This window comes from Lissotriton helveticus, chromosome 7 (genome assembly GCF_964261635.1).
Source record: "Lissotriton helveticus chromosome 7, aLisHel1.1, whole genome shotgun sequence".
Taxonomy (NCBI): domain Eukaryota; kingdom Metazoa; phylum Chordata; class Amphibia; order Caudata; family Salamandridae; genus Lissotriton; species Lissotriton helveticus.
Window position 1 is genome coordinate 581,384,042 of NC_136068.1, and position 16,974 is coordinate 581,401,015.

Sequence of the window (16,974 nt, forward strand, 5' to 3'; positions counted from 1 at the left end):
GTTAAGCTTGACTGCTCTGTGCCAAGCTACCAGAACGTGAGCGCAGAATAATTTAGGGTGTGCTTTGACTTGCCTTAATTAGGATTGTGGTCCCTACTTGGACAGGGTGCATACTGCTGCCAACCAGAAACCACATTTCTAACAGCAATACACTTATATGGCTCCAGATCTCATATTTGTAGAGAACTGAACAAAAGCAATTTATATCCACAAATTCAAGTACCATTTATTTAGTTAGCTCATCTCTGATCAAAAATACCTGAAAGAAATCCAGACTGACTCCTGGCATAAAGATTCAGCTATGGATTATCAAGGGAACTTCAAGTTACTATTCACCTTATGTTTTGCAATGTATTATCTGAACACTCTCAGCTTGGGGAGAGATATTTTGCCATGGTGTAAAAAGGATTGACTGTCTGTAAATAAATCACTAGTCTTAATATTATTTGCTAAATACAGAGCTTGAACCTGTGTCTTTATCATCTGGCATATATGCCACACAAAGAGGAAAAAAAATAAGTATTTTTTTAAACTTACTCTATTTCAGTCACAGTTGCTGTAGCCCAGTAAATACTGACAACATAATTTTCACCAATAGTCATATTCTCCAAATTTTGACCATCTGAAAAAAATATTACATTTAACTTTAGAGTAGCTTGAATGGCGATTTTCAGACAACAACTACAATAGCCCATAATCTGAATATACCACTTAACTCTTCAGGAGATAATGTTCAAAAGATTTAACAGGTCTTTTTTTCCCATTTTCTCTCTATTGGGAAGCTATAACCTATTTTATAAGTTCGATCCAACCCTACTTAGTTATATAGGTGCTCGACTTTTCTATAACTGTTTAAGGATCTCAGAAGGCGGGGGTGGTTTGGCTGGCGAGAGATAACCAGAGTCGCTGTAAATATATGCAGAGCAACTAGAATACATTAATCTGACGTAGAAAACCACATTGCAGATAAGGATTTACATTACAAAACGTATATTTAGTCATATTTTAACTAAACAAGACACAGTCCAAGAGAACTATCAGAAAGCAATTTCAAAGGTCAGTGCTATAGCATGTAGGTCTACATTGGCAAAAATACAACCTCCCCATAACTGTTTGTCCTCTTGCTGCTGCTGCTACAATGAGGATTGTTTTTTGGGATGAAGAACCACACTGGGGGTGCCTTTTTCCCAAACATTCGTTATTTCGATCACCATACCACATCAGCATCTATAAGCCTGTGTCTGAATATCTATAGTGCCTCACTTGCCCTCCTAACCTTACCAGAGAAACAAGTGACTTGGCACCAGAGAACACAACACTCTTGACCCTCTCAGGGATTGCTGTAACAGGACACATCCTTTGTCGCTCTGGTTCACAATACATTTCTGCGGAATGCTGCACTTTGGGTTAATTCAAAAGGTGAATAATCCACAGCCAAATGTATCCATCAGAAAAGAGATACAAAGGAAGTTTCTAATATTTATTTAAACTATTGTGCTCTAAGAGGCAGTATTTGCGCCACAATGAGAAAACAAATGCATAAGAGAAATATCACTAACAAACCATATTCCATAAAGAGCCCAGTCATAATAAAAGTGTTCCGCCTAAACAACCCCCATTTCTACTGAATTCTAATGATTATAAGTAAAAAATCTCTGGTATTTTTTTATTTTAAAGTTTGGAGACCATTGATAAAGGAAGAACCAACACTTCAATGCTCAGTACAGGAATTCAGTCAGATAGTAGCCAGAAAACAAAATGGATGCATTTATACAGTGTTCTTTACAGAGACTACCCGCTTTGGTAAAAAACAACAAAGGCACCAAAACTAGTCTGTGCCCTGCCTAACACCTCCACTATATCTATCCACGTCTAACACACCTATCTTCTAATGCACCATAGCAAATTCTTGAACCATCTCAATCCACATCTGACTCTTTCCAGTCCCTTGCACTCAATCAACCCCAACATTTCTCCCGTCTCTAGGTCCTAGTATAACCCCTTTCACCATGCCTTTGACGCCCAACTCTTCTCTTTCTTCTTATCTAAAGCCTACTGTTATCTTTTAGATCCCTGTTTAATGCCCCTCCCTTCTCTAACTCTATGGCTAACCTCTCAATCATACCTCACTCTTCTCCATCCACCAGCCTAACATAACATGTAACCACAAATATATCAACGGTTTCCAATGGGACACTTAAAGTGTTTCTAGCTGAGAATCCCTGGGCCACTACTGGCTCTATTTATAAATCTTATGCTACCACAGGCTCTCAGTGTAACTCCATCAGGACATCCCTGGCTTCCTGTGTAACCTCTCCGTCCTGATTGGCTTCCAGTGGCTGTACATGTAATCCATTACCCATCTATAGTTCCCCTCAAAACTGTCTCTCTGGACTAATTGTGATGTGAATATCTTGAAGTGTCTTTTGTTTTGTCATACATTTAATGACACGAGTGACACATGATTGTGTGTCAGGGCGTGCCTGGATCATATGATGTACTGGGAGAACCAATCACTTGCACTTACCCTCTCTACTTTAGTGCATGGTCTCTACACCAAAATCTGTAGTCTCTTGTACTTGTTCTTTAGCTGCTGCCCGCAGGAAGATACTGCCACAGTTTGAAATGCTGAGGATGCAGTCAGCTTTTGGATGTTGGAAACTGGTGTAGCCTACTCACACAAACATGAGGACTACTGTATGTGGCAAATACCATTACTTCCAACCCAGACACTTTCCTGTGTCATTTCTTTTCCTGTAAATGCCCTAAAACGTCTACTCTTCCCCATCTCTACTTCTCCCCATATTATCTTCCTACGATCCACCACACCATTCTTTCTTGGAGCTGCTGGTGGTGTCTTGCATATACAATAAGGTATCAAAATTCCCTCTGAATAACCCAATGTCCTGCAATGCAAAGCTGAATGTAAAACCGATTCACAAGCCCATGTTTGGTTGGTCTCTCCTTTGCCAACCCCAAATTCAGGCCTGCAACATGCCCCAGCATCCTCACAATCACCCTCCACTCAACAGCGGAGGAATTTTTTGAGAACACCTGATCATTTAAGCTTTTTTGCTTAGAGATTTCACCAACCAGACACCACCTTCATGCTTCTTCCTGGGCTCCTGCCTAAACCGTAGTGCATCTGATTGTAGAAATGCCAGACCCTGGGTACATTTCTTGATAACCTGCAGGTAAGCAAGTGGTGTTTGGGCCAGATCACTCTGCAGACATGATCCCTGTTTGTATTACTTAACAGTAGATCAGGAAAAAATGTCTATTGTTCTTTGTCTTATGTCTGTGAGGTTACACTGTACCTGGAGAAAGTGATCTGTATTTCCTTACTGGGCAGACTACCCTCACCGGAAAATACAAGTTGTGGAAATGCTGAACACTCCTGCTAGGAGCTTACTAAAAACAACATTGAGTAGTCCATGCACACTAATTTTGCAGCTCACCCTCATGTGGAATGTTTGTTTTAAATTTGCTGCAGAAGTCTAATTATGCCACTGCAATGTGGTAACTATTGCTGGCGTATTCTCACAGCTGCAACCAAAGCTGTTTTGAAAGCGCTGGAGTTATGTTGTCCATAGTTATAACAGGATTTATTCAGCAGTTCATCACAAGCATACCAATGCCTTTTCATAGACCAAATTCCTTGCAGTTTGTATCATGGGATTTTCACATCCTTGGCCTGGACACCAGCTACTTGCATGAGTTTATTCATTTCAAATGTCATCACTGCTTTTATTGTGTATGTTTTAATTAGCTAACACAGGTAAGGTAAATGGTTCTGGAATCTACTGAAACCTTACAAGACTTTCAGTCAGCTGTTTCCTATGGGAAGACTTGGAAATCCTTTTTGTGAATCTGTAACACAAATTGGGCTTTGTTGAAGAGCCTACTGACTCCTCACCAAGTTTAATGGTACACTGTCTGTCTTTGGGAGTGCAGGTTAGACTGCCATACCTTAGGCATAAACCTGAGCGTCCCTCCTTGGCTGCTTGCTCAGCCTCATTCCCTGCTTGGAGATCACTACGGGAGGGCGATCCCCAAGCATGGATCCACCCACTAGATACTAGGGAGGAGGAAGCCGCCCCTTGGGCAGGGGCCTTTGCTTCCCCAATTTATTTTGACACAATTTAGTCTTTTTGCCCCCCCAGGGGGGCCGCAAAAAGCCCACTAGACACCAAGGATTTTTTTAGGAAGTAAAAATAAGGGTGGGGGATGCCTAAAACGGGCATGCCCATGCCCCCACCCCCTCCCGCAATCATGCCTCATCTGCCATACAGAAAGCCCACTAAACACCTGGGATTTGATTTTTGACTTTTTTTTAGGGTGCGGGCTGCCCGAAACAGGCACGCAAATGCCCCCACTCACCCACCATTACAGCCTTTTTGCTGGAGGGCAGATGTGGCATTGGCCACTAATCTGCCCCTTCTGGGGCGCAAAGCCCACTTGACGCCAGGGATTTATTTCGCACAATTTTATTTAGGATGGTGGCTGCCCGAAAGAGGCACGCCAATGCCCCCACCCCGCCACAAATACAGCCTTTCTGCCCACCGTGGAGGGTCGATGGGGCAGTAGCCCCCGGGGCAGAAAAACCCACTAAATGCCAGGATTTTGTTTTGCACAATTTTGAGGTGACATCATTTTGATGTCGCCTCACTACATTTTGTGCCCTTGCCTGTTGCGGGTACTTGAGTCTCCCACACGAGTGAGGCACCGTTTTTATTGGAAGACCCGGGGAAACGCTGGGTGGGAGGAAATTTGTGTCAGCCCCGTGATGCCACAACTTTCTCACACAAAAATTTGTGAAAAAGGTGATTTTTTCAGCTAAAATTGAGGGTTACAGGTAATTCTGGGTAAGGAAACGTTGGAGGATCCACGCAAGCCATACCTCCCTGGAATCCCCATGGTGTCTAGTTTTCATAAATGTGTAGGTTTGGTTGGTTTACCTAGGTGGTCGCCGAGCACCAGGCCAAAAACCCAGGCGACTCACCTTGCAAAACCAGGTCATTTTGAGATAGGCAATTTTGATGTCGCCTCACTACGTTTTGGGACCTTGCCTGTCGCGGGTGTTGGGCCTCCCACACGTGTGAGGCACCGTGTTTTTTTTAAACATTTTATTGCAATAATTGACATTTACACAGCACGTCATTGTAAACTCGGTCCATCTGAGCAGAATACAATTAGCTCACTCACTGAATGATTATACAAAGCCATTTAGCCAACATCCCGAGTCGGGCAGGCGGCATAGAACAGTAAGGTAGGAAAAAAAAAACAGTACAATTTAAAGAACTATTACTAGCACCCGATTATGTGAAAACAGCTTAGCCCTTTAGGTTGCAGCTCGCAAAACTACCTGTTGATAACCAGCCCGTAATGGCCTCTATCCTCGCATACCCTATTGCTATAGTCTCCAGACTGAACTATTCACTGCTGAAGGCACGCTCCTGCCGGTCAACTTACACTACCTAATATTTATACTGGGTCCACCAGGTCTCAGCCAATTTCAGCAGGCTCGTTAACACTCTCATCCCTCCCGGCACATACATCATCTGTTTCTTCCTCTGCATTCCGTTCATCACGCTGCATATACGATATATATAAACCCCAAAAGTTTTTTGGTCTACTTCTGGGGGGCAGCAGCTCGCTATATGTTTCCAACTGTGTGGAACAATACATCATATCTCGTGACCAGTGTCGCAGCGTCGGGGCTGGCCCCCTCATCCAGCACAAAGCCACTCGTCTCTTGGTTATGAGCAGCCCCATATCGACCAGTCTACGCACTGCCCTAGGTAGCGCCTTCGTATATGCCAGGAGTGCCATCAATGGATCCGGTGAAGGCTAATTTCAACCACTCTGCCCAACTCCTCAAACACACTTTCCCAATAGGAATAAACTCCCCGGCTCAGCCACGCTAGGTGGAGAAAATCTGCAACTGGCGAGCGACATCTCTCACACCTAGCATCATCTCGTAAGCCGTATCTGCACAGCCATTCAGGGGTGTAGTAGACCCTGTTTAGATACTTGAAATGAACCAACCTATGCCTACCATGCAGTGACACTTTCCTGGTGTCGTGCAGCAATAGACCCACTTATCATCTTCCAGTTGCACATTCAAATCTCGCTGCCATGCAAGTCTGGCCGCAGTGTTCTTATGTGACCTGTGTGACATCACTATCCTGTAAAAAGCTGCAACCATTTTGCGGGAGAGGCGCTTTTGACAACATGCGTTAACTCAAGCACAGAGAACACATCTCAAAGGAGAACGGGGGATGGTTCGTATCGCAAGCCTATGGTGAATTTACCCCCGGAGGCAACCCCTTTTGTGGCAGTTCTGGTTAATGTACCAAGACTCACTACGGGAGAATCAGAATCCCAAAGAACCCTTATGGAAAATGTAAAGAGCTGGTGTGATAAGAACTGCACAGGTGCTAGTGACGTTTCTGATCATGTTAGTCTGGCAAGAAGAGTTACTTGGCTGGGTCCGACAGCCAAATGTTTCCCTGAGGATTGTGTTATTATTAACTTTAGGAAGCCACACGTTTGTTCAAGACTTTTTTGGGATGCTACTGATATTAGTCAAGGGCAAATACGTGCGGTCCCACTGGGTTTTTTCTATCCTCGCCCAACACAACAAACTACCCGGGACTTTGTTCACAGGAAAAATACTCCAAACATTCCAAGACAACAAGTGCCTTTAGCCAACTGGGCTACTCTACCCCTTAGCTCACATTTGTCCCTAGATTGTAATCACCACGTGGCTTCACCTCCTGGCCTGGAGCTAAGTAACCGTTTTGATGCTCTTGTAAACCTGGACACTAACATCTGACTGGGCACCAAGAGGGGGTTGCAGGAACCTTCCGGGTCTAAAGGGGCTTGCAGAAACATGAAGCTAATGACTTGGAACATTTCTGGTCTACAATCTAAAAGAGATGATAAAGAATGGCTGGGAATTATTAAGCAACACGAAGTGATCGCACTCCAAGAAACATGGGACACAGAATGTAACTTTTGGGTAGAAGGTTATGTATCTCATTTTAAAGCAGCTCAAAAGTCTAACAGAGGCAGAAGTAAGGGTGGTCTTGCATTGCTAATTTCAGTAAGTCACCTCGGGGCGATGAAAATCTTAGATATTAACTCCCCTAACTGTCTCATCTTAGAGGCCTCGATGAATACGGGGGAAAAACTCCTATACGTAAATTTTTATAACTCAACAGAAGGGTTACAAGGAGGCGAAAATATTCTATTGTTGACTGATTTTTTAAACAATTATAAGAAGAGTCAAACTACTTTGGTTTATTATATTGTGTTTGGTGATTTTAACACACATCTCTGTCAATTTAACTGTTATAATGGTAGTTCCTATGATGATGACTACTTGACACATCCGCATTTTGAACACTCTGTAAAGGGGGGTGCTCTAGAAGAGATGTTGATAGATATGGATATGTCTGAACCCGCTTTTGCGAATCCGATAGACAGAGTGGTGACCTATAGCGCGAGAGGTAGTAACACCATTATTGATTATATCTTTGTGTCACCTAGAATTCTCATAAATGTCATCTCATATAATGCCATTATTACCGCATTTAGTGACCATAACCCGGTCGTTATGGAACTGACTAACATAAACCCTACCATAATTAATTGCGACCAACAGTTAACCTACCCTACTGTAGTCAAGGCCCACGACCAAGGTAGACGGGTCAAATGGTCTAAGATTGATGTTGAGGAATTTTTTACTAAACTGTGCGATGAATTAAGTGTTGAATTTAACACATGCAGGAATCCTCTGTCTACAGGAGGAAATGTTACAAAAGCTTTTGGAACCATATGCAAAAATGTTGCAGAGACCCTTACTATCAAATCATCTGTTAAGCCACGTATGGCACAGGGATGGTTCAATGCTGATTGCTCAAAGGCGCATAAAAAACTTCTAGAAGCCCTGAAATGTAAGCCTCGTAATTTAACTGTAGTGTCCCAATTGAGGAAAGAATATAGGTGTGCGACCGAGGCTCGCAAAAGAGAATTAAAAGACAAGGCCTGGGAAGCACTTTATGATAACCTTACCCTAAGGGACAGTGCCCATTTTTGGAAAATAGTGAACTCTCCTTTGTTAAGTGGTATAGGGAATGAGATATTAGAGGCCAATATCACTGAGAATCAATGGTTAGATCACTTCGAAAACATCTATGGAAGCAAGACTCTTACTACCCCTTTTACTCCTATAGATTCTTCTCCCTCAGACACACCACTAAGGGTTTCGGTAAAAGAAGTATTAAATGCAATTGAAAACACTGCCGGCGGGAAAGCCCCAGGCCCGGATGGGGTCCCCGCCGATATGTATAAAGCACATCCCCATATATGGTCTATAGTACTTGCGAATGTTTTTAATTTAGCATGTATGAATTCGTCTGACACCCCTACCACCTGGTCACATTCGGTGATCATACCAATTTTTAAGAAGGGGCAAAGGGGCGACCCCAGGTGTTATAGACCTATATCGTTACTTGATTCCTCATTCAAAATTCTGGGCAAAGTTATTTTAAATAAAATTAATCTGTGGGAAAAGGATAACGCAATTTTATGTGATACGCAATATGGATTTAGAACAGGGAGGGGTACCGAGGAGCAGTGTCTTAACTTGTACATGACCGTTTCCAAATATACTGCTGCCTCTAGTGGGTCAATCCACCTAGCTTTTATGGATCTGTCCACAGCGTTCGACCTAGTTAATAGGTCGAAGCTGTGGACAATTCTTTCTGAGTTGGGTCTGGACCCTGCTCTGATTAACTTCTTAGCTTTCCTACATACCGACCTGACGGCTTCGGTCCGTATGACCACAGGAGGCAAGTGCACTACTGGGTTTAGATCAGCTAGAGGGGTGAGACAGGGGTGCATTTTGGCCCCCATGTTATTTTCCTTGTATATTAATTCCCTGTACTCCGTTTTAAAAACTGCTACCCCAGATATACCGAATATGGGTGGGTTACCGCTGCCTGTACTGATGTACGCCGATGACACGGTCCTCATTGCTAGAACCCCTAATGGTCTACAACTGCTCCTTGATTCATTTGGAGCTTTTATGAACAAACTAGACCTGGTTGTAAATATGGGTAAATCGCACGTTATGTCCTTAGGGAAAGGAAAGAACACTACTAAAACCCTGCGATGCAATGGAGCGATTTTAACCAAAGTTAAAACATTTACATACCGTGGAGTCATTTTTGACGACATGGGTACATGGACCCCACAGGTTGTTAACAAAGCAATGGCCATTCGGCGGTCATTCGGTGCAATACAGAGCTTTGCTAAAAGACTGGGGGGCAAACCAACGGAAGCTATTCTCAAGCTGTATAGAGCCAAAACTTTGGCTCTGGCTAGATATGGGGCTGGAATCTGGGGATTCAGGGATCTGGCCCTGATACAGAAGGAGGAGAATAGATCCATGCGTTCATTATTAGGCTTACCACAGTCTACACCCATTTTCTCTGTGTTGACAGAACTAGGGCAAGGATTTATTGAAGATACTCTTAACCTGGCCCCCCTACTTCTTTGGGTGAAATTGTGGTTGAACCCGAATTTGACGTTAAATCGACAGATTATCATGGATTGCATGGGGAGAGACAGAGCTAACGATATTAAATGGCTGAGCTACATTAAGTTGGTTGCTACTCGTCTGGGCCGTGTTGACTTGTATAGTAGCCCAGAGAGACTGTGCAAAGAAGATGTTACATGGATTAAGACACAATTTTTAGAGACTAGAAACATGATGCGTGAAGCCCAGGAATTAGAGAAAACCACTGTTAGGGCTCACTATATTGTAGTATCTACCATGAACATCCAGCCATACTTAAGGGTAGTGAATAGGCCTTATCATCGATGGCTTCTCACCAAATTTCGTTTCAACCAGATGCACCTCCTTCTGGGAGAATACTTGAAATGGAACAAGCCAAGGGACCATGTCCCATGTAAATGCGATTCCTTTTCCGACCAAGACCAGTCCCATTTTATATTTTTCTGTCCCTTTTTTGCGGAGGGGAGAAAAAAATATATCCTACCACTATTGAGAAACAGGGGATTCATGCAAGTGAAACCCGCATTGTTGTTTTTACAAACTATGGAGACCCCTATTGTGATGTACGGGGTCGCAAGTTTTTTGGTAGCAGCAATGAGAGCAAAACGATCTAGATCATTGTACCACACAATACCTGATTGAACCGTGTAAATATAAGTGTAGCATATCACACAATCTATCCCTGCAGACTTGTATAAAAATCTTGTACAATATAGTTTTTAAATAGGATGTATTTTAAACATTTTAAACATTATTTTAAATGTATACGACTTCCTTGTACTGCATTTGCTGAAATTTGTATGAAATGTAATCTCAATTTTAATATTCATTTATACACATTTATGTGCTTTTATATGTTTTTTCATGTGTTTGTAGTATACTTTTATGATTTTAACTAATCGAATAAAGTATTTTTGACTCTGACTCTGACTCTTGGTTATGAGCAGCCCCATATCGACCAGTCTACGCACTGCCCTAGGTAGCGCCTTCGTATATGCCAGGAGTGCCATCAATGGATCCGGTGAAGGCTAATTTCAACCACTCTGCCCAACTCCTCAAACACACTTTCCCAATAGGAATAAACTCCCCGGCTCAGCCACGCTAGGTGGAGAAAATCTGCAACTGGCGAGCGACATCTCTCACACCTAGCATCATCTCGTAAGCCGTATCTGCACAGCCATTCAGGGGTGTAGTAGACCCTGTTTAGATACTTGAAATGAACCAACCTATGCCTACCATGCAGTGACACTTTCCTGGTGTCGTGCAGCAATAGACCCACTTATCATCTTCCAGTTGCACATTCAAATCTCGCTGCCATGCAAGTCTGGCCGCAGTGTTCTTATGTGACCTGTGTGACATCACTATCCTGTAAAAAGCTGCAACCATTTTGCGGGAGAGGCGCTTTTGACAACATGCGTTAACTCAAGCACCTCCGATGGCTTCTCCATGCTATCACCCAATTGTGCCCTGAGTGCTCTCCTCACTCTGTGAAATTGAAATCTAGTCAATAGTGAGACATCCTGCATCGTGCCCGACACTTGCTCCAGAGGGCAGACCACCCCGTCACGAAATAGGTCTCCAGTGACCTCAATTTCAAGCTCACGCAATGCCAAGACGACACCTCGTTCAGTGCAGGGCCCCAGCCATCTCATCCACACTATAGGCATAGCAGGGGAGTACAATAATGCACCCGCCTGATTCTGCAGCAGCCAATTCCACGTATGTCTAGTAGTGTTCAAGGAGTCTATAATACCTGTTCTGCGATCGACAGGTTCCATAATTATTGCTGGTAGAGGAGTAGGTTCAGTGAAGAGCCTCTCCAGTCACAAATATGAGACGTCTGCTCCACCGTGTATCCATGCATGCAATTGTGCTCCTTGGGCCGCCCCATAATAATAGAGTTCGAAGTCCGGCGCGCCCAGCCCCCTAAATGATAAGGCAGTGTGAGCACTCCCCACTTGACCCTTGCTTGCCTACCTCCCCAAGCCAGTTTTAACATCAATTGCCTCAGTCTGTGGAAGAACATGCGCGGCAGCATCAAGGGGATATTCATGAAACAGTAGTCTGGGTAGAACTATCATTTTCATAATGGGGATACGCCCCATCAAGGACAGTTGTAGGCGACACCACAGGTCAACATCATCTTCCAGCCCGGAAATGACTGTGCCGTAGTTTTCCCTAAAAACTATATGCGCATCTGTGTGCAGATTTATGCCTAAATATCGAGTCATTAGTCCACTGCAACGGAAATTCAATATCGAATTCAGTAGTATCTGGCGTAAGCGGAAACACATGAGATTGGTCCCAGTTAACCCGGAGTCCAGACAGCACACCAAAGCGGACTACCTCCCTAATAACCGGGGCCAAATTGTTCTCTGTATCCCTCACATACAGTAGCGTATCGTCCGCGTATGTGTCATGCCTGCTTGCAGGGAGCGGGCGCAGCGCTTGTAACTGGAGACGTGATTGGCAAAGAAGAAGTGGTTGGCAAAAGCTCACCATAAGATTGCGTGTGCATTGCGCATGCGCATGGTAGTTCCTGGTGCATTTAGGACCGCCTTTCCATTCCGGAAGCGCTTCGCGTCTAGCTAGTGTCATTGGTTCGTTCCGGGTCACTGGGGGAAGCCGTCCGAGGAGTCAGCGGTTGGCGTCTCTCCACCATCGGCGTTTACGGCGGTATTCGTGAGTTCGGGAAGATTCCTGAGATAGCGTCTCTCCTTGATTTATTGTTTGTTGCTTATTATTACCTTTGGTTTAGAGCCGGCTGGCTTTCAAGGATTTCACTCCGCTGTGGTAACAGCGGGTGCATTATTATTGTTCTGACTCAAGGGTAGTCAGATTACTAAGTGCTGTCTCTGAGTTGTGTTGCAAGTCGAGTCCCTAGTTTTGTTGGGACTTTGTTTTATCGTACCTTGTGCCGGTTAACAAGGGGATTGGATGCTTGGAGCACTTATAGGTGTATCCTCTAATGTCAAGAGGTACAGTGCCTGTACAGAGAAACAGTATAGAAGTCTAGAAACCTTGAGTCAGAGCCTAATCTCATGTTTTCTTGTTTATAGGATAACATATACATACATAAGAATCAAGACTTTATACGGGGGAAAAAAGCTAAGCACACAACATTCCATAGGTATATATATATATATTCTGGGCTATAAGAACACACATTCAGGAAAGCTGGAACAGAACTGTAATAATCATCTGCTTTGTCTTGTAGATACAAACCTGGTGAAGCCTACACCTGTCCCGTTAGACGATTGCTGGTTGCAGTGTCTTCCCCTCCTTTCCTTGTTGTGTTCCCCCGTTTTCCCCCGCGTCACTGCTTATGTGTTAGTGATTATACCTGGCACATGGAGGTGATAAGGGGCGAAGTTGGGGGCTTAGCATCGAGCTCCGTGGCACTCCTGCGACAATTGGAACCGAGCACGACAGAACGCGAAGCCCATAGTCTATTTGTCTCCCGAGTGTCATGGATCTATCACTTGCAGATGTAGCCAACATGATAGGCAATCTCCAGTTGGAGACCCAAGCCCTTTCAAGTAAGGTAGAAGCCTTACAATGAGATAGAGAAGGAGGGACCAGAGCTAGCTCCTCCACCCCTGTAGTACAAGTGGTTACTCCTCATACCATACCTTTGGCTCCGCCTGAGCGATTTTATGGAGACCCTAATAAATGTGCTGCATTCCTTACTCAATGCCAGCTCCATTTTTTGTACAAGGCAGCTTGTTTCCCGAATGATCAGGCTAAAGTCGCATTCGTCCTTTCTTATCTAGGAGGTTCTGCTGCTAATTGGACGATTCCTTTAATTGAAAAGGATGATCCCCTCCTCTTAGATTACGATCTGTTCAGACGAGAATTAAGAAAGATGTTTGATAAACATACCTTCACTCATGCAGCAGATACAGAACTTTTGCACCTTAAACAGGAAAACAAGGATCTTATAACGTATATCTCAACATTCAACAGATTGGTTGTAGAGGCTGATTGGCCCCCAGAAAAGCGCAGTGCACTTTTTTATAAAGGATTAAGGGAGGAGTTAAAAGACGCTCTAGCTCATGTTGTGGACCCCCCTGATTCTTGCCCTGAATTAATAGATTTGGTTGTGAAGCTTGATCATCGGTTAAATGAAAGAAGAAAGGATAAGGGTAGATATGAATATCCTCGAGTAGGTATGAGGGAAAAGAAACCAGAGATAGAATCCAAAATCGAAGAACCAGAACCTATGGAGATAGGTAGCATTAAGGGTCCCCTGACAGAAACCGAGAAACAAAGGAGAAGAGACAATAAATGATGTCTCTATTGTGGTAAAGCGGGGCATTTCCTCAGAGAATATCCTGTAAAACCTAAACAGTCACGCCGAGCGGAAAACTAGCAGACCCGAGACCGAACGAGACTACTCTCTCGGGTCCTATGAAACATATGGTCTCCTCTGTCATGGTTAACAAGGGTCATTTTTATGTCCCTGCTCAGCTTACATGGATCGGAAACAAACTAGATGTTCCTATTCTGGTAGATTCAGGAGCCTCAGGGAATTTTATGGATACGCAATGGGAAATGGAGCATTCTGTTCCAGAAACAAGGAAAACCCTTATTGAAGAAGTGTATACTATTGATGGCAGTCCTTTGAAATCCGGACCCATCACCCATACTTCCATTATGATTGAACTCACGATCAGTTCCACTCATTGGGAAGAAATTGCTTTTGACTTGATAGATTCCCCCCAGTTTCCAGTGGTATTAGGGTTGCCCTGGCTACGCTTACATAATCCCCAGATAGATTGGGAACATTCAGATCTTACCTTTAGTTTAAGATGTACCTCCCATAAAAAAGCTGAGATCGCTCCTATCACACTTGAGAATACGACAGGGTCAGAAGATCCTAGTCCAAAAGAAGAGGAAGCAGAAAAGAAAGTCAATTCCATAACACCTTTCACAGACTCACTCCTTACGGTGGAACAACCTGATGTAGAATTACCTGCGGAATATGAAGAATACCAATCAGTGTTTGATAAGAAACAGGCCACCATACTGCCCCCGCATAGGGTATATGATTGCCGAATAGAGTTACAACCTAGAGCCAAAATACCTACAAGTAGAGTGTATTCTCTCACAGAAAAGGAGAATATATACCTCAGAGAATACCTTGATAATATGCTGGAGTTGGGATTTATAGGAGTCTCTAGGTCCCCTGCTTCCTCAGCTCTTTTTTTATTCCTAAAAGGGAAGGTGGAATGCGCTGTTGCATTGATTATCGCTCTCTCAATTCTATTACAATCAAGAATAAATATCCCCTTCCCCTCATATCTGTTCTTCTGGACCAAATAAAGGACGCCAAATGGTTTACCAAATTAGATCTTCGTGGTGCATATCATCTCGTCAGGGTCCAGGACGGAGATGAATGGAAAACGGCCTTTTGTACTAAATATGGGTTGTATGAGTATTTAGTAATGCCCTTTGGGCTTTGTAATGCTCCCTCTGCATTTCAGTACTTCATTAATGAAGTACTGAAGGAACATCTTGATATCAGTGTAATAGCTTACATCGACGATATACTCATTTATTCCAAGACTTACAGTGAACATATTCAACATGTACAGGAGGTACTCCAAAAACTACAAACAAATCAGTTGTTTTGCAAATTAGACAAATGCTTTTTTCACAGACACCAAGTAGCCTTTTTGGGTTTTTTGATTTCGGAACACGGTTTACAAATGGACCCTCATAAAGTGTCTGCTGTGATGAATTGGCCTCCCCCTAGAACTGTCAAAGAAGTGCAACAGTTCATAGGGTTCGCCAACTTCTACAGGCACTTTATCCATCACTTTTCTGACGTTGTGGCCCCTATTACTAAGTTGTTGCGTAAAGGGGTGTCTTTTGAGTGGTCTAAGGAGGCCGATAATGCCTTTCAGGTACTGAAGTCTGCTTTTACTCAGGCCCCCATTTTGAAACATCCGATCTCAATAGCCCATTCATTGTGGAGGTGGATGCCTCCCAGGTAGCAGTGGGGGGAGTCCTTTCACAAGCTGATCTTACTACGGGAGAAATACATCCAGTGGCCTACTACTCCCACAAACTCACGCCTGCAGAGTCCAACTATGCCGTGGGGGAGAAAGAGCTTCTTGCAATTAAGAAAGTGCTAGAAGAGTGGCGTCAATATCTTCTGGGCACACATCACACAGTCACAATAATAACTGACCATAGAAACTTGCAGTATTTACAAACAGCACGAGCATTATCCATGAGGCAAATGAGGTGGACACAGTTCTTTAGTGGGTATGACTTCGTCATACATTTCAGGCCAGGGAGAAAGAATGGAAAAGCTGATGCTTTATCACGCATGGGGTTTGATCCTGTTCCTAACGATGAGGAACCTCCCAACATCATTGGTCCTTGTAAAATCATAGGTGGGCTCACCTCAGAAGAGCGTTTGATAGAACAAGTACGTAGTGCTCAACAAGATCCGTCCTTCCTACCTTTGTTGGCTCATCAAACCGCCACTATCAAGGACGGTTTGCATTATGTACAGGGTGGACTAGTGATACCTACATACCTCTTGCAACAGCAGATACTTGAGTTGTGTCATTCATCAGGAATAGCAGGACACCCAGGGTATAAAAGGACACTGGAGTTAGTGAGGAGATATTGTTGGTGGCCTAATATGGCTGGGGAGGTGCAGAAATATGTTCGTACATGTCATGTGTGTGCCCAGGGGAAGACATCTCATGAAGGGTCAGTAGGATTGCTAAATCCCATCCCTACTCCTCCAGAACCCTGGCACACCGTGTCTATGGATATTATTGTTGAACTACCATGCACGAAGAGAGGCCACACCACACTTCTCGTAGTGGTTGACTTGTTCACTAAATTTGCTCACTTCATCCCACTGAAAAAATTACCCACGTCACAAAATCTGGCATCTGTCTTTTTGCATAATATAGTCCGGTTGCATGGCTTACCAGCAGTTTTGATCACAGACAGAGGGACTCAATTCGTATCGAAGTTTTGGAAATCATTGTGTGAGGCCTTACACATAGAAATACGCCTTTCATCCAGTCACCACCCCCAGACAGATGGGCAAACTGAGAGGGTGAACCAAAGTCTAGAGCAATTCATTAGATGTCAGTCCCTGCAAGATCAGAAAGAATGGGATGAGTTAGTTTGGCTTGCTGAACTATCATATAACAACAGTCACCACTTTTCTACTTTGTATACACCTTTCTATGGGTCCCATGGTTTTCACCCTAGAATTCTGCCCTTTGCTCCCATCAAACACTGTATTACTCCTGCTGTATCAGATCTGGTCCATCATATTCAATCGGTACATTCCAAGATTCAAGATAATCTTGATAGGGCCAAAACAGAGTATAAGAAGAAGGCGGATGCTCGCA

The 16,974-nt window shown here is 43.7% G+C and overlaps 1 protein-coding gene across 8 annotated transcripts in view; it reads right to left on the reverse strand.

Annotated features, from left to right (window-relative positions):
• LOC144768773 (uncharacterized) overlaps positions 1-16,974 on the reverse strand; it is a 9,320,023-nt gene that overhangs the window by 7,889,348 nt on the left and 1,413,701 nt on the right. For all 8 annotated transcript variants that reach the window (XM_078652700.1, XM_078652694.1, XM_078652695.1 and 5 more), the window contains one exon: positions 538-622. In XM_078652700.1, coding sequence (XP_078508826.1) covers positions 538-622 — 85 coding nt within the window. The remainder of the gene's footprint in view (positions 1-537; positions 623-16,974) is intronic.